The following is a 22,270-nucleotide window of genomic DNA, read 5'->3' as shown; positions in this document are numbered from 1 at the left end:
ACAGGGCAACACAGAGACATACAGGTCAAACAACCATGCACACACACACCTAAGGGCAATTTAGAGAGACCAGTTATCCTAACAATCATGTTTTGGGACTGTGGGAGAAAGCTGGAGTACCCAGTGAGAACCCACACATGCATGGGGAGAACATGCAAACTCCATGCAGAAAGACCCCTGGTCAGGAATCGAACCCAGGACCTTCTTGCTGCAATAGTACTTCCAGCTGCGCCATCATGGACTGAGAATCAAAACGCACACCAGACAGGCTGGTAGAAGGAGCAGAGAAATTAGTTTCTGAAAGTTACAGGAGACAGCAACAAAGTGCAAATAAAACTCACAGACTAATTGAAGACAGAGAGCAGCACAAGCAATCAAAACGAAAGGAAGGCACACACAGAGAAAGCGAACCTAACATTGACACATTACGTAAAGAGCTCCTCTCAATAAAACAAACCTAGAGGAGTCCAATTCCAAACACCAAGACAATATTTTTTTTTACAAACACCTGTTCAGTTAAAGGTTCGGTCTTCAAAAGATGAGTGCAACTCCAGTGAGAAGTATGAAGAGTAATCAAAATGGTGTCACAGTTTAAGTAATACATATATGTTCTCTTACTTTCTTCTATGTTATTTTGAAATCTAATAAAGCCTCTGAGGTAGTTCAGGCAGACAATCCCCATCCAGCTACGCTCACATGGGCGACTCCTCTCACCGAAACATAGATCCATTCCAAGCTTTTTATTATGGCATGCACTTAAGCCATCACTGCCTTGCTAGCTCTTTTACTGCTGCATGCCTGCAGCAACTTCCCTTATGTGAGTCACATAGCATTTGAAAGACTTGCTCCCTGCTCGGTGGTTCCTTGTGGGGAGCGAAGAGGTCAGAGCCCAGACGCCAAACATCAATGCTGCATATTTTTAACATTCGGATATAATCTATTCCACATGAGCTGGTAGACTGAAAAGCAGAGAGGCTTCAGAAAGTTGTTTGAACCAACTCAGAAAGCTTAAAAGTTATTGAAATGTTCTGCTTAGTGATCAACTTGTTAGCTAAATGTACCAGTGGACTGCAAACGGATGGTAAAGGTTATGGCTTTGATCAAAAAATTTGTAAATGTATGAATATTAAGCAACCCAAAATAAATCACTGTCAACAAGTTTGTGTTTATAGCCCTTATCGCTTTTTAATGCAGAGAGTAGTAAAGAAAAAGTGACCTCTATATGAAAAAAACACAAATGTGAATGGGAAAAGATGTAAGTGAACTGCTGGACCTTAACTGTACTAACGCGTTTGCCTTAATCAGCATACATTTTGTGCTCGGCAAAAAGAGCATTTCTAAACTCAGTTGTTGTTTTCAATTATGAATCAATGTTCTTATCCTGAGGGGAGTGGTGGCCTAGTGGTTAGAGCAGGAGGTTTGTGTTCCAGAGGGGACACAAGGGACTGGGTTCGTATCCCACAGATTGCGAAGCTCTGAGGCTGCCATCGTCGGCACCATCTTGGTAAATGGGTTATTTTGCTATATTTTTCTTATCGAGTCACCTGTTTCCAGTGAAAAAAAAACATTTTCTTTGTGTTGAGTCTTTTGAAAAAAAGCTTCTGCATGTTTTTAACTCTTTCTTTCTACAATTGGGCAACTATCACTTTATATTTCCATATTACAAGCTTTAAAAGATACACAAAATCAATTGGTAAATTTTTTACTTTATTGTACATTATTGCTTTAGAATCCATCATCATCCACAAAGCAGACATTTGAAAGTAAAGAGCACTTCACATATCTTGAAGGAGATTTGAAAAGAAGGCTTATGATCTGTATCTTATATAGGTAGTGGTCATAGTTTAGGTTATTAGAAGGGAGGTTTCCATGGAGGTGTCAACTTATTTTCTGGGTAGGGCCCGTTAAATGATGAATGTCCACTATCTAGTGCCATCCAAGCTCAATAATCTTACAGCCCCTTCAGGTGATTGCCAAATTACAGATTTTCACAAATCATTCATTTTGATACCTGGACCTATGACGCTTACCACTGCTCATATACAAAGCTCTCTCTCTCTCTACATATATATATATATATATATATATATATATATATATATATATATATATATATATATATATATATATATATATATATATATATATATATATATATATACAGTATATATATCAGTGACAATTGCTCTAAGACTGAAAGGGAAGCTCAGCTTCCCCTAAAATGTCAATAAATAGGTGATCAAATATATACTGTTGTGTGTACATGTCATTGACTAAATATGCGCTACAACATGCTCAACTTTTGTTCCAAATCAGCTTCTTATCACTGGTAATGACGCGGCTTTCCTATATATATACATATATATATATATATATATATATATATATATCATCTACATTGACATGCCTTATCACAAGCACTGCAGTCTAGCCAAACCTTCGTATTAGAGGAGGATATAAATATGGGACATTGTTACAGATAGACTGGCTGCTAGAGTGAGAGAGTGACTGGAACAGATAAAGATGGGCAGTCAAACAGATGGACAAAGCAGCAGAATGGCATACAGGCAAGCTGGTCTGTTGGTTGACTATAGAGGCCAGCTGCCTAAAATCACTGAGTAGCTGTCTGATTACATAAGCTCGTTGACTGACTAGAAATACACCTGACTGGATGATCAGTTAAATCTGAACCTTGCTTACTTATCATTTTTGTAAATGCCAAACAGCCGTGGGACCAGCGTTTGCCCACTTAGGAATCAATGTTTGATGAAAATAGCTGGTAAAACTGAGTGAAAATGAGCAAGATATAGATTTAAAATGTTGCACAACAGTTTGGTCACAACAAGACAACTGCTGCTGGTTACATGACTGACAAAGTGACAGTTTTAGGTGGCTGCTTAAATGCGTGCACAGCCAAGAAATGTCACTTTTCTCCTAATTAATCTTCCATTTAACATATAAATCATGACTTAATTTCGGTCTCACAGTGACTGAAAAAAATGGGAGTATTTTTCCTTGTTTTTTTAACATTTTCCTTCTATGTGCTTTACATTGATTTCACGTGTACCTAGTTTAAATTATTGTAACATAGAAGCATTACATATACTACCAATCAATAAACAATTTATTATTAAACCTGGTAAAGCAAGATTTCTACCCCAGTCAGCAGCAGAGCTTGCTGAAACCTCCTCACAAACACTTTTACCTCAGTAGTTATAAGCCATGGTACCTCTATAATGTAGCCTGTGCCTTTTTGATCGATAGTAGCACCATAGCCAACCTATCTCTTTAGTTTTTGACTAGTTATAAAAATCGACCTTGGCACAGACCACATTGCACTCTAAAGTTCATGTGCCAATGAAATTATTAATACAGGGTCATAGCATGCTTCTTATAATTTCATTTTGTTCATATTTTATATGTTGGGTGGTGAAAAAATCAAGAGATAATGTAACTGCTGACCCTGGTGAGGAACCAAGGTGATTTACAATTGCAAGTTATTTTGTGTTATTTTTTTTCTGCTTAAAACATTTAATTGAAAACAGATGAAAAAAAACATTTGCACAATAAAATAACAAAAATGTTAATCTGTTGCATGAGCACATTTGTGATGTAATTTATAATAAAAGCCAAACAAGAAAAAAAAAAAGGTTAATCTAAGCATAAGGTAAGCCAGTATGTCCAAAGCATGGTTTGGTAAGATATTCTTGCAAAATTCTAGTTTTAAGGAAAACTACCACTGTTGTAACTTGTTATTATAACTTTTATTTTAAAAACAAACTTTTCAATAGAAAAATGCAAAAAATTATATTAATTTATAAACAAATACGCAAGTTTCAAGTCTGCAGCAAAAAAATTGCATTTGTTGCTATAATATTGATTCATATAGCTCTAAGATTCAATTTTATACTGTAATAATAATATCACATAATCTGAATTTCTGCTATACATAACAGCATATTCACTGAAAGGTGAAGTAAACATATTTATTGTACCTGTTAGGTCAGTTTGTGGAGTTACGTTGTGTATATTTTGTTTCCTTAGCTAATAGTTTGTGAGTTCCCATTTTGAGAAGAGTTATATTTATTTGACCTCTTTTACTGGCCCATAAGCTATATTTTGGAACTTTGCTATTTTTGAAGTTTGTTGGGTAAAATAAAGACCCACTTGGAATATACTTTCCTGTGTCCGATATGCCTTTACTGCTCGGTCCCTCACAAGGTTGGATATACTTGGCCGTAATTGAACATTTTGTCCTTAAAAGTTGATGTATGAGGATTTAACTCACTTTGACTATGGCCAAACTGTTATTGCTAGACATGTCTGTCCAAAACTAATGCATTGTTTTTGGTAAAGTTCTGCTGAGAAACCGTGACTTCTGCCATCTATGTGGATGCTATTTTGACATGTACCACTGATCTAAGCATTGTTGAAGACCATGTAAATCGGTGGGTCCAAACTTTTTACCATAAGGGCAAAAATTATTGGAAACACTGATTGGATCTGAAATTAGATTTTTGTTTTATAAATAAAAATGCAAAATTAATTTAAATTAGATTTTTTTTATTATTATACAGGTCCTTCTCAAAATATTAGCATATTGTGATAAAGTTCATTATTTTCCATAATGTAATGATGAAAATTTAACATTCATATATTTTAGATTCATTGCACACTAACTGAAATATTTCAGGTCTTTTATTGTCTTAATACGGATGATTTTGGCATACAGCTCATGAAAACCCAAAATTCCTATCTCACAAAATTAGCATATCATTAAAAGAGTCTCTAAACGAGCTATGAACCTAATCATCTGAATCAACGAGTTAACTCTAAACACCTGCAAAAGATTCCTGAGGCCTTTAAAACTCCCAGCCTGGTTCATCACTCAAAACCTCAATCATGGGTAAGACTGCCGACCTGACTGCTGTCCAGAAGGCCACTATTGACACCCTCAAGCAAGAGGGTAAGACACAGAAAGAAATTTCTGAACGAATAGGCTGTTCCCAGAGTGCTGTATCAAGGCACCTCAGTGGGAAGTCTGTGGGAAGGAAAAAATGTGGCAGAAAATGCTGCTCAACAAGAAGAGGTGACCGGACCCTGAGGAAGATTGTGGAGAAGGGCCGATTCCAGACCTTGGGGGACCAGCGGAAGCAGTGGACTGAGTCTGGAGTAGAAACATCCAGAGCCACCGTGCACAGGCGTGTGCAGGAAATGGGCTACAGGTGCCGCATTCCCCAGGTCAAGCCACTTTTGAACCAGAAACAGCGGCAGAAGCGCCTGACCTGGGCTACAGAGAAGCAGCACTGGACTGTTGCTCAGTGGTCCAAAGTACTTTTTTCGGATGAAAGCCAATTCTGCATGTCATTCGGAAATCAAGGTGCCACAGTCTGGAGGAAGACTGGGGAGAAGGAAATGCCAAAATGCCAGAAGTCCAGTGTCAAGTACCCACAGTCAGTGATGGTCTGGGGTGCCGTGTCAGCTGCTGGTGATTTCATTTTTCAGCACGACCTGGCACCTGCTCACAGTGCCAAAACCACTGGTAAATGGTTTACTGACCATGGTATCACTGTGCTCAATTGGCCTGCCAACTCTCCTGACCTGAACCCCATAGAGAATCTGTGAGATATTGTGAAGAGAACATTGAGAGACTCAAGACCCAACACTCTGGATGAGCTAAAGGCCGCTATCGAAGCATCCTGGGCCTCCATAAGACCTCAGTGCCACAGGCTGATTGCCTCCATGCCACGCCGCATTGAAGCAGTCATTTCTGCAAAAGGATTCCCGACCAAGTACTGAGTGCATAACTGTACATGATTATTTGAAGGTTGACGTTTTTTGTATTAAAAACACTTTTCTTTTATTGGTCGGATGAAATATGCTAATTTTGTGAGATAGGAATTTTGGGTTTTCATGAGCTGTATGCCAAAATCATCCGTATTAAGACAATAAAAGACCTGAAATATTTCAGTTAGTGTGCAATGAATCTAAAATATATGAATGTTAAATTTTCATCATTACATTATGGAAAATAATTAACTTTATCACAATATGCTAATATTGTGAGAAGGACCTGTATTCTCACCAATAAACTAAATATGCATATTTTAATGACACACACAAAGTAGTCTATTCTTTCTAGAAAAAAAAATCATTGTAGATCCAAATCATAAAAAAGAGTCTGATATGTCTGCATTGTTAAAAAGAAAGTAAATAGTTTCTAAATTTTGAGTAAACATTGCTGGATGTGTGTTGCTATTTAATATTAAATTAAATAAAAGAAAAAAAACATGGTTAATAAAAAAAAATTGTTTGTGTTGTACCTAACATTTACTGTTGTAAGAAGATTTAAATTTATTAGTGTCCTAACAAAAACAAATCTCCATCTGCCTGTGCTGGTGGGCCAACATTGTACTATTCTTGAACTGTGGTCGGGGGCTGCAGTCAGGGGCTGCAGTTCTTTTGCCCATTTCCAGCCTTTTTAAAAAAGCTGTCACCTCGCAGCAATGTGTTGGGAGGAGGAATGCCACTGTACATGCTATATGACTGGAGACAACGTGTTATTCTGGCATCTCATTTAGGAGAATGAAAACCAATATTATAATATGATGGATTTTTTATTTTTATTTTGAAATAGTGATGGTAAAACCTTGATTTATTCTGAAAACAGAAACTGTCTAATGCATAGTATGCACCCCACCCTCCAAAAATGAAGAATAAAACACCTATGGAATGAAAAACACATGGAAAAAACATGAAAAGGAACTTGCTAGCAATTGCCATTTGGTACAAGTTTCAGTGGACTAGCAAAAATCAGTTTGTGGCACTTCTTTAGGGATAGAATGTTTTTCTCCAGTAGCACTATTACATTCATCCATCTATCTATTTTTTCACTCACTCACTTATTTCCTTTAGGCCCTTAGTCCTGTTCAGGGATGCGGGAAACTGGAGCCTATCCCAACAGTCAAGGCTGGATCGCATAGCCAACACAGAGACAAATAACCATAGTAACATGTTCTTATATCAAATGGAAATTTAGAATTGCTGATTAAACTAGCTATGCATGTTTTCAACTGTGGGAGAGAACTTGAGTACCTGGAGAAAATCCATGCAGGCACAGGAATATCCTAGTATCTCTGTAGTATCTATGGAATACTTTGAAATTCATTGCAATATAAACTTAGCTGCCAGTATATATTGTGCAAATTGTAACAATTCTTCTATAAATCTGTCTACCTGAAAAAACTTTATTATATGTATGAGTTCTACTGTTACTCTTAATTTTCAGTTGATCTCTAAACATGGCAAAATTAACATAGAATATTTTGTCCATCTACAAGCAGTAAACAGTGCACAATATTTGATTAACCTAGCCACCAAAAGCTTAAAGCAAGGTTACAAAAACACACACAAAAAAAGAAAATAGGAATGAGCTGTCTATTTCTTTCTCCTTTGCATTTTCTCTATTTCTTCTGTTCCCTCACTTACTTCCATCTCCCATTCAGTTTGTTGCTTTTTGTATGCTCCTTTCATCTGTTCTTGTCTGTCCTTTGTGTCCTTGCTGAGGCCAGAAAATTAAAGCAATTCTTTCTTTTACCAATGTCTGTTTTTTAACTGTCCCCTATGCGACTCAGTATTTTAAATGGATTATTGCTTTTCCCCTTCATTTTTTTCGTTAAACCTTGGTTTCTGACACTGATAACAAAAGTCATATTGTAGGTACCTTGTATGTTGCAAGCACAGTTAAAAATACAAAACATGGTTTATATTTTCTGCCTCCACTATTTGACATATATATACATATGTATATATATATATATATATATATATATATATATATATATATATGTGTGTGTGTGTGTGTGTGTGTGTGTATGTATACCTTACAGCATTTCCATACCTTGACGTTAGCCATGCACTGGTATATGCTCAGCCGCTGGCATAGGTTAACTTGGTTTGGAAAGGTACTAACATGTAATGTTCTGACAACATGACACCTAAAATGTGTAAAGCTTCCATATTTGTGACAAATCTGACTAAACATATATTGGTACAGTCTTTAATAATATTTACATTCAAAGCACTTTGCTCAATTGAATCCTAACATCAGCATGTTTACTCAGTTTAGATGACCAATTGATAGCTTGGCTCACAAAATCTTTAATTACATTTTTATGTTTCTAGTAAACCTTTATTTAAAGTATTATGGACAGGAAATTGGTGAGGAGGAAAGAGGAAGACATACAGTAAAGGTCCTTGGATTGCAAACTGAACCCCAGATGGTTGTGTCAAGGACTAATAGTGCCTGCTAAACCCTGCATCACCCTGACTGGCAACATTTTTCATTGTGGTTCCAGTTAATTGTGTGGGGATAAAAATTATATTGAAAGTTGTTCTCCTACTTCAATCTATTTTTTGAAAATCTGTGTTTAAGCTGTGCCAAGTGGAAAACCCAGATTTATTCAGCAAAATAATGTGCTAAATCTATAATGCAGTTTTGCAAGCCATGCATAAGAAAATAGGCTACCATTGTTAGTAGTTGTCAGAACAAAACATGGATGGCTGTGCCACTTGGGGTGCAGCTTACATAGTCACAGTCAACATCAGGCACTCTGTTTCCTCAGGGAAACCTGATACACTTTATTTTAAGAAAGCGATGATGTGCTACCTGGGATTGGGTGAGGTTAACCATATTAATGTGTCAGCACATCTCTTGGTGTCCTTTTGTTCCTGAAAAATGATGGTACTGATCTTGAAAAAATATACATTAAATATGGTATTAATTAAATGTTAATAGAGTTAATAAGGTATCACCTTTCATTTTGGCTCATCTGCTGAATTGACAGTTTTCTTACTTTGACATGTAGTTTTTATTTCATGGCCAAAAGAAATGCGTGAATGATTTTTGAGCAAGCTACTTTTTATAAATTGGTTGCCACATTTGTGAACTTTTCAGAGCGATTAATCCAGATTTGCAGGAAAATGATCTCTCTTGTCACCACCCTCACCTTGCAGATTAAACAACCGTACAACAGTACTGCTACCTGGGCCCAACTTCCTTTCCATTCCTGTTTCAGAGAAAAACATTTAATACCTGCACCACTGCCAAATTATCACTTGATCACCACTCATTTTCTGCCATCTCTGTCTGTCTTAATCGTGGTGTGCCAAAGACTTCTGTGGCAGGCATAGATGTTTTATGGTTGTCAAGACCACAGAGGCACCAGAATATTTCCTACTTCAGTTTTCACGTTCATATTAGCATTTCTGAGTATTTAATATGCACCTGGAAATGCTCTGTGTTTAAATATTTATTTTGTCTTATGATCCTGAGTTACTCTGCTTTGCTCTCATCTTTGGATTGTCAAATTGTCCTAATAAACACTTCTGTTTTCATCTACTTATCCTATTCCTTTACAGTGCTTGATTTCTAAATTAGCAAGTATATTGTTCCAGTGGGTTGGGCTCCAGCAGAATAATTTTTTCATTCAAACCTGCCATTTCACAAAACAAACACATAAATATTTTATATTTATGTTTGTTATTAATCCTGTGTAGCGCTTATTATATTACAAACCTCAGTAAATACACAATTGTTTCAAAGAATTGCAGTATGAAAAATTGTAAAAAAAAAACAAAATCAACAAATGAATTGTATAGTGCTAGCAAACAAAATGAACCGTCACCAGAAAGAGTGTGACCTGTTTAGGTTTATGGTTTTAAACCAGAAAATTTCTATTATTTAAGAATGCTGAAAAAAAAATTAAAAAGGAAGTAAGAATATGATGAAATAAATGTGCATTGTGCATTCTGAGGCCTGGGGAGTTCAAATGGAGGTGAGAACAGTGCAAGAGAAGCAAAGTCCCAGAATAGCATAGTCTCAATCTTTCACAGATCTCTTTAAAAAATGAATTCAGGGTGGTTTCGTCTTTTATTGGGGGGCCAAGCTGCAGTTAGGATCTAACTTAAAGCAGTTAAAACAGTTAAAGACTGCTCTCCTGATCTTAGTCTTTTACATTCTTCATGAAAATAAACTCAACTTGATAAAAATAACTAAAATAAATGTCTTATTTATTGGTTCTGATGTGTTAACTCAAGCTTTGTTCAGCTTTGCCCATTAGAATGACTATATCTTTCTTGAGTTATTTTATAGGCCTCTTTTTTTTGTTTGTTTTATTGAGCCAAGTTGATCTTTTTTAGGTTGATGGTGTTATTTCGTTATCATTTTTCAAGGATAAACAAAGTGTAAAGTGAAAATAAAAAGTCTGTCCCAATGCAAGGTTTCTGTGATGTACCAAAGGGCTTTTCTATTTTCTATTAATGTGATATATATAAACTTGTACAACTAAATGGAAAAACAAACTGAAACTTTTGAAGGGGAAAAATACAATAAGGTGTTGCATAAGTGTTGCCTCTCTAAACTAAAACTTTGCTGAAATACCTTTTGATTTTTTGATAGCACTCATTCAGTTATTGTTTATTAACATGGCACATCTTAACATGACAATATGGTCTAAATCAGTCAGATTTCACGTGAATCTATCTTGCATAGCCATATTCAGATCACAGCAAAGATTTTCAATAGGATTCAGGTCTGTGGTCTGGCTTGGCTCTTGCTGGACTTTAAAATTCTACTGCTGAAGCCATTTTATTGTTGACTTTGATTAATTCTTTGGGTTTTTATGCTTTCTAGCAGAGGTCTTATTATTTTTGCCAACATGAACTGTTCATAATTCCTTCCACCTTTACTAAGGAAGCAGTTTCAGCTGAAGAAAAACAAACCCAAATCATGATACTGCCACCACCATGATCTTTTGTTGATGTGCAGTGTTGGTTTTGCACCAAACATTTCTTTTTGGAATTTTGATCAAAATGTTTTCTCTTTTTTTTTTACTTTTTATTTCTGCAGTACGAGACAAGGTTTAAATAAAAAACATTTATCCCAACACACATGCAATGTATGTAACATGTGCATGCTAAATGACATTCATAGTGTAAGTAATGTAACAATCATACATTTTAAAACACAGTAAAATGTTTTTTTTCTTCAGTTAAAACAAAATAAAATACTAAAAATGGTACCTTCTTATGACAAAGTTCCACCTTGGGTTCATTGTTTATCGAATAGGTACTACCTTCTAAGCAGGTGTGTTTTCTAAAGTATATTTCTACCTTGGGGTTCTGATTTGGTCTTGGTTATTGCAATGGAAATGCAAATACCAGGTTCTGGAAAGGTTCCTGTTGCCAAGGTTTATGTAATCTTGGTAACAATCAACACTGTGCAGAATATAATTTTTTCTACACTCCTTTTGAATAAACCCTCAGGTTTTGAATTTTTAAATGGCCTACTTGTCTTTGTGAAGTCAGTGGTCTTACACAATTGCAGAAATGGATTGTTCATAATTACACTGCATTCTGTTTGCAGGTTGTCAGGATTCTTGCTGCCGTCACCTATCGTCAGCAGTGGCTCCATACTAGCCCTGTGGTTTACAACAGATTTTGCAGTGAGTGCGCAGGGCTTCAAAGCTGTATATGAAGGTAAGAACATGTATTTATGTGCATAAAGATAGATAAACACAGCTCGAACGCATTCTGAAGATGCAGGGAGACACACACACACAAGTTACAGATTAATCTAGGTTACAAAGGATTTTTTGTTATAAATCATACAAATAAGAGTTAATTATCTATAATATATTTCCTGCTTCTGTAACGATATTCAGTTCAGACTATCTTTTGTGTCACTGCCTAACCAAATGATTACTCTGTTTAGCTTAGAATCAATCAGACGTTTTTTTTTTTTTTTGTCTCGGTCAGGTGTGACTTTGTATTGTCCTAAAAACCCAGGTGATAAAATGCTTCACCAAGCATTGATTAACATCTCAAACATTTCTCTTGGATTCAGGTGAAGCTGTAAGACAGAGCTTGATCAGAATAACTGTTCATGTTTTGTTAAGTGGGCAAACGTTGGCTCACAGCACAGAGGTGCCGTTGACATGTCTTGTATATGTTTTTATCTTTCAAAAGTAATAGGGACATTTGTATATCCGTCTGTCTTTTACTGAGTCCCCTATATTTGTTATAAACATGATAAAGACAATTGTTTCAGGTTATGATGCAATGTAAAAGCTTAGCCTGACCTTTAATCAAGGAGCAAACACACACACACACACACACAAACACACACGCACACACACACGTCACACTGTGTTGTGTAACCATTTATCTATGAATCGTGAACTCTAAATATACATTATGACTGTTGTGTGTATTTGGGTGTTTTGGGTCTGTTTCTCATTTTGTCATTTTATTCTGAACATTATGTTTGTTTGTGTAAACCCCTGGATGTGATCCCAGGTTTGCTAATTTCGAGAAGTTTGTTTGTGTTTAATTATTTTGTGTAAAATGTTTGTTTCCATGGCAGTAGCTTGTTATTATGTCTCAATATAAGAGATACAACACACTGCCTTTAAAGGCTAATCCTTTTTTTTTTTTTTTTTCTTTTAATTTATCTACATAGATTTCCTGGACAAAAAGTGTTGACACATATCTGTGTATGCTAGAAAAATTTAATTTATGCATCTTGACGTAATTTATTTGGGGATTCTTTGGTGTATTGTTTTTTTTTTGGTGAGGTTGTCATGTGATTGTATACAAGAGCATCATTTTGCCATAAAGACAGAGTTTATCTAGTACATACATAGACCTGAGAAACCTTGATCACAACAATTATACAGTGCCAGTGAGAACAGAACATTTTATACTGCAGCTTTAATAGTAGTTTGATGTTTAAATTTGGAGTCTTGTTACTAGTATCACAGGAAAGATAAATTGCACTATATTTAAATAACATATTACTCTATTTAAATCACTACTTTTATGATGACTCAAGTCTACTTTTATTGTTAAAATGATCACAAACCACATTCTTAGTCGGTTCTATTGGATAATCTACTTTGATAAATTAATGTACGTCATAAAGCTAACGGCATGTGTAATAAAATATTGTTTAATAATTTCACATTTCTTTAAGTGATCCTCCTACTGCTTTTTAAAAATCTTCACCCAAAAGCTAATTTTAAAATGAAAAGCTGCAATTAACTCTAGAGCATGCATTTTTGACGATTCTTTAAAAATGGTTTTAAAATATAAAGTACAAGTAGGGTTATCATTTAAAGAGGGAGGCAACTTAAATATAATTCCTACCCAATTTATAGAGAAGATAGGACCACCTACAAGGTGCCGTAACTAAGGATGTGAAAATTCCTTGATTTGTACTGATTCAAGAGCTGATGCATGTATGATGTGAGTGCATGGGTAAAGAAGCCAAGATCAGAGGCAGTTTAAGACTGTTTGATCTAGAAGAATTATTTTTAATCTGAGCCATTCAGGTGCAGGATTAAAGTTATTTTTGGACTAAACTTTTGTAGGGCTTTTCTTCTGCTACTGTTCCTGTGATGGAGCAGTATTATTTTTCTCAATAGCATCTCATTCTCTATTGAACAGGACTGCAGTGAGTGTGGACACTGAAAGAGATTTAATGAAATCTGAAGTCCACTGTTATTTAATTTGATCTTCTGGATCAACTGTTATTCACAACATACTCAGTGTCTTTCAGGCATCATGTCTTGCCTTTCTCTTCAAAAGATGTATTGCTGATGAAATCTGGAGTTCTTTATATTTTTTATACATATTTTAAATCTTCATCTCAACTCATCAGTTTCCTATGGGTTTGGTTATTATACGTTCTTCAGCTATGGATCATGGTAACATGTCCTGCTTCGCTGCGATTGGGAAGCAGATCCTTTACGGATTGTAAGATGCAAGGTGGGGCCTACCTGGGTCGCAATTGGGATATGTCAAATAAGGAGTCCAGGTCAATAACTGAAATTAATTGTTATGCTCCTTAAACCATACCTAAACCATTTGTGTTTTGTGGCAGTGTACATCATTACTTTTTCCATAAAGAGTGTATATCTGTGTGTATGTTATTCACCTGTCAGGGGTCACAATAGTATGCCTGAATGGTGGATATGTAAAATATCTAATTAATTAACTAACTAACAATTTTTTTCTTTCTTGCACTTGTAAAAGCTTATTTTACCTCTGATTTTATTTTAATTGTCCTTGTATAGCCCATGATACATAGCTCACTGACAGCTTGCATCAACAAGTTGAGGAAGTGACAGAATTGTTCTGCACTCCATTTAAAAAGCAAAAACTCTGCAAAGTCTCTTTCATCTTAATAAAGTGTCAACAACTAAACATCTCAATTACAATTTTAACAACTAAACATTTTTCATGGATTTGAACCTATTTTAGTTTTTAAACTCATGCCTTGAGTAAAACACATTCCTTGAAATTAGAAATCAGTTCAAAATTCACAGAGCTTTACTTAGTACTATTACTAGTCTCTTCCAAAATGTTGTAAAATCAGTTTTTAAATATGTAAAATGGTTCCTCAGTAAAACCTCTAATTTGCTTTTGTTTCCCTAAAACTTTACTATTGATGCGAATATGTGTTTGTGTTCTTTTGGCACCTTTTTGTGCTGTTATTTTTATGAAATGGCTGTTTTAATGATACAGTTTAGCTATTGAATTAGTCAACCTCTGAAACATCTATGTTCCTTTTAACCATGCTTCCTATATTTCTACCTTGAAAACATTTTAAACCCCCACACTTTCTTCTTTAGTTCATTTTAACATACTTAAATAAAAGGGGGAGTTAGGCCATGTCATTTAATTGTGGTAAAGAGCTTGTGCTCATATCAGTGGGATCTTCTTTTGCCAGGGATAGTTTTTCCAAAATACCTTTAATTTGTTTCTACAAGAAACCAGAAGGAACTTTACCTCTTAGTACATCTAAAACGATCTGTATAAATGGTAACACTTCAATTGGCCACAAGTGTGAAGGCTAGAGTAAGAAAAAATGAGAAATGTTGGGTGGCTTAGGTCCCAAATGAAGCTATAAGTTGTTAAGAAGGAAGGTCCTAATGGTACAAAGAAAGAAATAAAAGTCTCAAAAGTAGCTAAGCACAACAAGACAGTCATCGCTTAATATCCTCTGAAGTAGAAAGAGAAAGAAAGAGGTGTAAAGAGATAACCTCCTAATGAAGAAGTGTGGGAAGAGCTGACATGGCAGATAGTAGATAGAATGAAGTAAATAGTAATATTTTCTTTATTAAAATTAAATGGAAAAATCATAAACATCTGAAACAACAAGTCTCTAAAGGCATTTCAACCTGGAAAGAGTCACATAATGGAGAAATAACAAGAAGATGGTTAAAGAATTTATCAATGAAAGATTTATTTCGCCCTTGGACCCTTGAGAAAGACGTAAACGCCGAGGATGAAGTAGGTTTGAATAAACATTTTAGGATTATGATTAGGTACGTCTTCCCCCCTGGGATCCGATCCTGGTGGTGGCGTAGGCCTTGGTATGGGAGGAGTTGGGAGCCCATGGTGGTGAAGGGGTGGAGGAGGGTCGAAGCTCAGCAGAAGAGCGGTGTTTTCCATGCAGAGGGTCTTTAAAAGTGATGCCCTGGGAGATTATTGGCTGAGGAAGAGTGCGGACCTGCCGTTGATTAGAGCAGCCAGTGAGGAGTGATTGGACGTGGCGGGGGTGGTGAGTCTTCCATGTTGAATTTTTGTTTAAAGTCCATTTCAGATTTTGGTGATGTTATGATTCCATATAACTTTACATCAGAGACTACAAAAATCACAAGTGGCATTCCCCAAGGCTCCATCTGAGGGCCTCTTCTATTCAATATTTACATGCTCCCCCTAATTCTGATTTTAATAAACAACAACGTGAGTTATCATAACTATGAAGATGACACACAGCTATACGTTACGATGTCACCAGGTGACTTTGAACCCATTCAAGCCCTGGGTATTTTCTCAGAAGAAATCAATGCATGGATGGGCCAAAATTTTCTTCAGCTGAGTCAAAACAAAACTGAAGTAATAATAATCTTTGGACCAAAGGAAGAGCGTTTAAAAGTTTGCACACAGCTTCAGTTAATACAGCTAGAAACCACCAGTCAGGCTCCAAACCTGGATGTAGTGATTGACTCAGACCTGAACCTTCAGAGGCACATAAAGACAGTAACAAGGTCGGCCTTCTATCACCTAAAGAACACCTCCAGGATTAAAGGACTAATGTCTTAGCTGGACCTTTAAAAACTAATTCATGCGTTCATCTTTAGTAGAATTGATTACTGCAACGGTGTCTTCACAGGTCTGCCTAAAAAGTCGATCAGATAGCTGCAGTTGATCCAGAATGCTGCTTCCCGCGTCCTCACTAGAACTAAGAAAGTGGAGCACATCACCCCGGTTCTAAAGTCCCTACACTGGCTCCCTGTAGCTCAGAGAATAGACTTTAAAATACTTCTGTTAGTCTATAAATCACTGAATGGCTTTGCACCAAAATACATTACAGTCTTGTTGTCATTGTATCAACCACCCAGATCTCTCAGGTCTTCTGGCTCAAATCTACTCTGCATACCCAGAACCAGATTCAAACATGGAGAAGCAGCTTTTAGTTCTTATGCTCCACTAATCTGGAATAAACTCCCAGAAAACTGTAAAAGCGCCAAAACCCTAAATTGCTTTAAATCAAGGTTAAAAACCTATTTGTTTAGAGTGGCGTTTGACTGTGCCATGTAAACATTATTAGTTACAATTTCAGTCCAATTTTCCTTTCATTTTCTTATCCATCATTCTATTATCTTTATTTTATTTTTTTTTAAATTACCTCTGTTGTTTGATTTTCTGTATCATTGTAATGTTTTTCCATATGTACAGCGCCTTGAATGCCTTGTTGCTGAAAAGCGCTATATAAATATACTTGACTTGACTTATATAGATATACTGAAAATAGGTTTATTTTTGTTACAAGCAGTCCCCCCATCTCTTTTATTTCCATTTGTTTAGCGTGGAACAAGAGAAGCAAAGTTGCAGGATAATCTAAAATATTTTTATACTCTCACCGCTGCCTAATAGGTTACACATGCAGGCCTTGCAATACATTTGCTTGAAAATGAATGCACTAAGCAGCTGTGTCTTCTAGGATCCCCATTGCAAATGTCTTATTTTTATTTGAAACAAATGCCTTTGTGCTAATTTTTGAGGAAACTAGAAGTACCCTTGATACTAAATGCGAAAAGTCATAAATAGTTTAGTGGCGAGCTGCATCATCTTAAATTAACTTCCAATTGTCGCTTAGTAACATGAACCTCTACCACCACTTCCCGTGAGTGTTTGCTAAGTGCTTTTACCTGTAAAATTAAACCCTGATGGTTTACTTTTTTGTACTCAATGACTTAACTGTTTTTGTTGCCAGTGTGTTTGGAAGCTGCTGTAGTGCTGCTGTGGAACCTATATAAAAAAATGGCACTATTCCTTTCTTAACATGTTCAGGGCTCTCTAATTCAATTTAATTCATCAACTTGCTAATGTGTAATGGTCTATTGATCTTTAAGAACCATATACAACCTTAAAAAACAACACTGTCTTAGTCCAGGGGTAGTTGGTAATCTGTCCAGGGTTTACTCCAGTTAAACAGAGCGATATGGACTGAGTTTGATATTAAATTGACAGGTATATAATATACAGTCACGCACTAACTTGTCTCTGTGTGCGCTACATGTACACCTCCTGATCAGACTTTCAGCTGAAAAGTTTGAAGTCTTCTGTGTCCTTTCCTCAGACTCTATAATGCAAATCTGCCTGTAAGCTTATTTAAAACAAAAATAACCATTAAAGGTGACATGCTGATTTTGTAATGTCAGTCTAATGTCAAACTATTATTATTTTAGTATTTTTGTTATGTGCTGCAATAGCAATAAAACAGTAGTTGAACGTTTAAGCCAAGAAAGTAAGATCAAAAGTACATAAAAAATCATTAATATACACTAAATTACATTCAGTTAATATAAACCTTTTTAAACAGGCATTGGCAATGTATACAACAGGACAATTTTAGGAATCTTTAACTGTGTCAAAACTGAGTAACGCCAAACACTAATGGTGGATGGTGTCAGCTTGAACACAGGTCTAACCTTTCTAGGCAGATATACTTTGTGGCTCACTCTTCTAAATATGCAAAACATAAATAGAGTGAATTTGTGTATAATTTAAAATGATTCAGAAACTCTGTGTTTTTTACATGGTAAACATGTGATAACCTCTGCAACCATTTGTAACTCCATAGTCAGATTTTTCAGGTAAAATAACTTAAATCTGTAGTGCAGTTAAGGTTTTTCATGAAATAACTCAAAATAATTTCTGCCAAGTATAGTAAACACAAGCTGACCTTAGATGGGTGAAAAGGCAAGTAATGTTTGTTCTCTGTTTAGATGAGGAGACATTTTTTTTTGCTTTTGGGAAAAATAGATGTTAGGATTTACGTACGTGATAAAGTGGAGAACCATGTTATCTGCAAAAGGTGCAAAAGCTGACCACTGTTGCGACTATGAATCTGAATTTAATATTTAACATTGATACTTTAATATTTTATCAAATAACATTTCGGTCTGTTAAGGGTTGTCCTGTGAACACCAGCCCAGTAAGGCGGTGGTATTAGGACACAATCGAAAAGGGTGAGCCAAGCTCTGACATTATTGAACAGTAAAACTATGCACACACACGGAATGAATTCACACAATTTTTTAAAATACAAGAATTTATTAACAAAAATAAGTAAACTCAAAGTCAAACATATTTCAGTCAACAAACTCTTTACCATGCTAAAACAATCCAACTAAACTACCAAGCAGAATTAAAGAATATGGAAGACTAATGGGCTATGTACAATATAAAGAAGTTGATAATAGATGGTTGAAACCATGACCAAAAGAGTGATGCAACATTACCATGTAATGTTCATGTTTGAGAACCAAGGATTATCTTGAAGAATCTGGAAGTGAAGTTAAGCTAGTCTTGGAACTAACTTAGGCAACAATCAGCATACAGCATACAGCACCATTCACAATGCAAGATCAGAATAAATATTATTTTATTAAAATAATGTTTTAAGAAATATCTGCTGAATAGAACCAACCTTCTGGATGACTAATTCTCAAAAGTGTCTCATTATCTGCCTTTATTTATTAAAGTAATATTTAAAGAAATATTATTAAGGAAATAGTAAAATATTTAGGGAACTATTTTGTTATTTATATTTAGTTCTTAGCTGTTAGCTGTTAAAGCTAACAAAAGAAGCTTATAGCTTAGCACCAGAATCAAACACACACCTTTAAAATACCGTTAATAACAGGGTTAAAATGCATATGTGCGGACGGCGCGTTATGATCAATCCTGTGTATAAAATCACACTTTAAATAAAGTTTTTCTTAACTGTCAAAACACACAAACAGAGCACAAAACTGAGCACGTGTGCTGCAGATAGCCTGCTAGCACTGAGATAGCATAGTTTCACAAACAAAGCCAAACTTCATAAAATGAAAAACATTCAGATCATTTCATCCTAAATCACTTCTGTAACTCTGCCCAAACCTAACCTCATGAACCGTGCTGAGGAGAAGTGTCCGGGCGACAGCGAAGTTTGAAGAAACGTCCATAGTCAACAAACGGCTAGCTACAGCTAACCTCCTTAGCTGCAGAGAGTGGCGGCTGTTCTGTCGGCCAGCCAAAACTGCATGTTACCACGTTGATGCGGTCCTCCTTCAGATTGGGAAATTGCTCCACTCAGCGTTGTAGAGACAAGGTCTCTGCAGGGAATTCTCTGGAACACAGTTTGCTTTCTGTAGATCTCAGAGAGAAAGTCAAGCAACGCTTGTGACTTAATCACCCTGTTCATGGATGAATCTACACAGACAGTAATTAATTTGTACTTAACTTGTGCATATGATCGCGAGCGAGACATTAGCGCGCTGTGACTCTCTGTCCAGGCCCCTGGGTGGCCTGCATAGAAGAAATCTGTTCCCTAGGAAGGTGGGTGTTTTATACGGCCAGTGGCATCATGGGAAGTCTGCTGTTACCCCCCCTTGGCTGTGCCGGAAGTAGGTTAAATGCAAATTATTTTGAAAGTTCTAGAAAAGTTTGTACCGCATCTTTCATGTTTTATCCATGGCTGCAGGTCCCAACACCACTTTAAGGCATGAGAGTGTGTCATTGCCCATTGCATGACTGACTTACTGATCTGTCTCCTAGGAAAATACTGAGCGCATCACTAACAAAGGAATCAAAGCTCTGGCAATGCATGTTGAGTTGCTGAAGTCTCACATTCAGCAAGAATGTACAAAGGTGGAATTTGTTTTTAAGTAATGCATTTTCCATTTTTTTTTTTTTTTTGCAAGCTCTATCTGCTTCATCTCTGCCTCGGATTAACAACACTGTGTGCTAACTACTTGGAGATGCAAACATGCACATCAAATACATAAAATGCAAACAACCTGCACCCAATTTTTTTTGCCCCAGGTTGTAGTATATATAAAATGCAACAGTTTGCAGTGTTGTTATTATTTAATGAGATTTCTTCATTTATTTTGTTAATTTATTCATTTATTTCACAACTATTCCAAGATAAGAGCTATTTTCAATCTGGTGCAATAAAACTTTGTTTGATGTAAGTTTTTTTTAAAATAACAATAACAATAAAAGCAAACTTAGAAATTTCAGCACAACCGTGGCAGAACGAATCATGTTCGCAATGTCATTTCTAAAACACCACTGCAGTGTGCAAAACATTAGTTAATATATTACATACAGGTCCTTCTCAAAATATTAGCATATTGTGATAAAGTTCATTATTTTCCATAATGTCATGATGAAAATTTAACATTCATATATTTTAGATTCATTGCACACTAACTGAAATATTTCAGGTCTTTTATTGTCTTAATACGGATGATTGTGGCATACAGCTCATGAAAACCCAAAATTCCTATCTCACAAAATTAGCATATTTCATCCGACCAATAAAAGAAAAGTGTTTTTAATACAAAAAAACGTCAACCTTCAAATAATCATGTACAGTTATGCACTCAATACTTGGTCGGGAATCCTTTTGCAGAAATGACTGCTTCAGTGCGGCGTGGCATGGAGGCAATCAGCCTGTGGCACTGCTGAGGTCTTATGGAGGCCCAGGATGCTTAGATAGCGGCCTTTAGCTCATCCAGAGTGTTGGGTCTTGAGTCTCTCAACGTTCTCTTCACAATATCCCACAGATTCTCTATGGGGTTCAGGTCAGGAGAGTTGGCAGGCCAATTGAGCACAGTGATACCATGGTCAGTAAACCATTTACCAGTGGTTTTGGCACTGTGAGCAGGTGCCAGGTCGTGCTGAAAAATGAAATCTTCATCTCCATAAAGCTTTTCAGCAGATGGAAGCATGAAGTGCTCCAAAATCTCCTGATAGCTAGCTGCATTGACCCTGCCCTTGATAAAACACAGTGGACCAACACCAGCAGCTGACACGGCACCCCAGACCATCACTGACTGTGGGTACTTGACACTGGACTTCTGGCATTTTGGCATTTCCTTCTCCCCAGTCTTCCTCCAGACTCTGGCACCTTGATTTCCGAATGACATGCAGAATTTGTTTTCATCCGAAAAAAGTACTTTGGACCACTGAGCAACAGTCCAGTGCTGCTTCTCTGTAGCCCAGGTCAGGCGCTTCTGCCGCTGTATCTGGTTCAAAAGTGGCTTGACCTGGGGAATGCGGCACCTGTAGTCCATTTCCTGCACACGCCTGTGCACGGTGGCTCTGGATGTTTCTACTCCAGACTCAGTCCACTGCTTCCGCAGGTACCCCAAGGTCTGGAATCGGCCCTTGCCCACAATCTTCCTCAGGGTCCGGTCACCTCTTCTCGTTGTGCAGCGTTTTCTGCCACACTTTTTCCTTCCCACAGACTTCCCACTGAGGTGCCTTGATACAGCACTCTGGGAACAGCCTATTCGTTCAGAAATTTCTTTCTGTGTCTTACCCTCTTGCTTGAGGGTGTCAATAGTGGCCTTCTGGACAGCAGTCAGGTCGGCAGTCTTACCCATGATTGGGGTTTTGAGTGATGAACCAGGTTGGGAGTTTTAAAGGCCTCAGGAATCTTTTGCAGGTGTTTAGAGTTAACACATTGATTAAGATGATTAGGTTCATAGCTCGTTTAGAGACCCTTTTAATGATATGCTAATTTTGTGAGATAGGAATTTTGGGTTTTCATGAGCTGTATGCCAAAATCATCCATATTAAGACAATAAAAGACCTGAAATATTTCAGTTAGTGTGCAATGAATCTAAAATATATGAATGTT

The 22,270-nt window shown here is 36.5% G+C and overlaps 1 protein-coding gene across 1 annotated transcript in view; it reads left to right on the top strand.

Annotated features, from left to right (window-relative positions):
* Positions 1-22,270, top strand: part of LOC124866622 (CUB and sushi domain-containing protein 1-like) — a 436,935-nt gene that overhangs the window by 53,193 nt on the left and 361,472 nt on the right. The window contains exon 3 of the mRNA XM_047362500.1: positions 11,426-11,538. Within this exon, the coding sequence (XP_047218456.1) occupies positions 11,426-11,538 (113 nt within the window). The remainder of the gene's footprint in view (positions 1-11,425; positions 11,539-22,270) is intronic.

The sequence above is a fragment of the Girardinichthys multiradiatus genome, chromosome 4, assembly GCF_021462225.1.
Source record: "Girardinichthys multiradiatus isolate DD_20200921_A chromosome 4, DD_fGirMul_XY1, whole genome shotgun sequence".
NCBI classification, from domain to species: Eukaryota; Metazoa; Chordata; class Actinopteri; order Cyprinodontiformes; family Goodeidae; genus Girardinichthys; species Girardinichthys multiradiatus.
The sequence above is the reverse complement of the archived record's forward strand: the minus strand, read 5'-3'. Positions and strand labels throughout refer to the sequence as shown.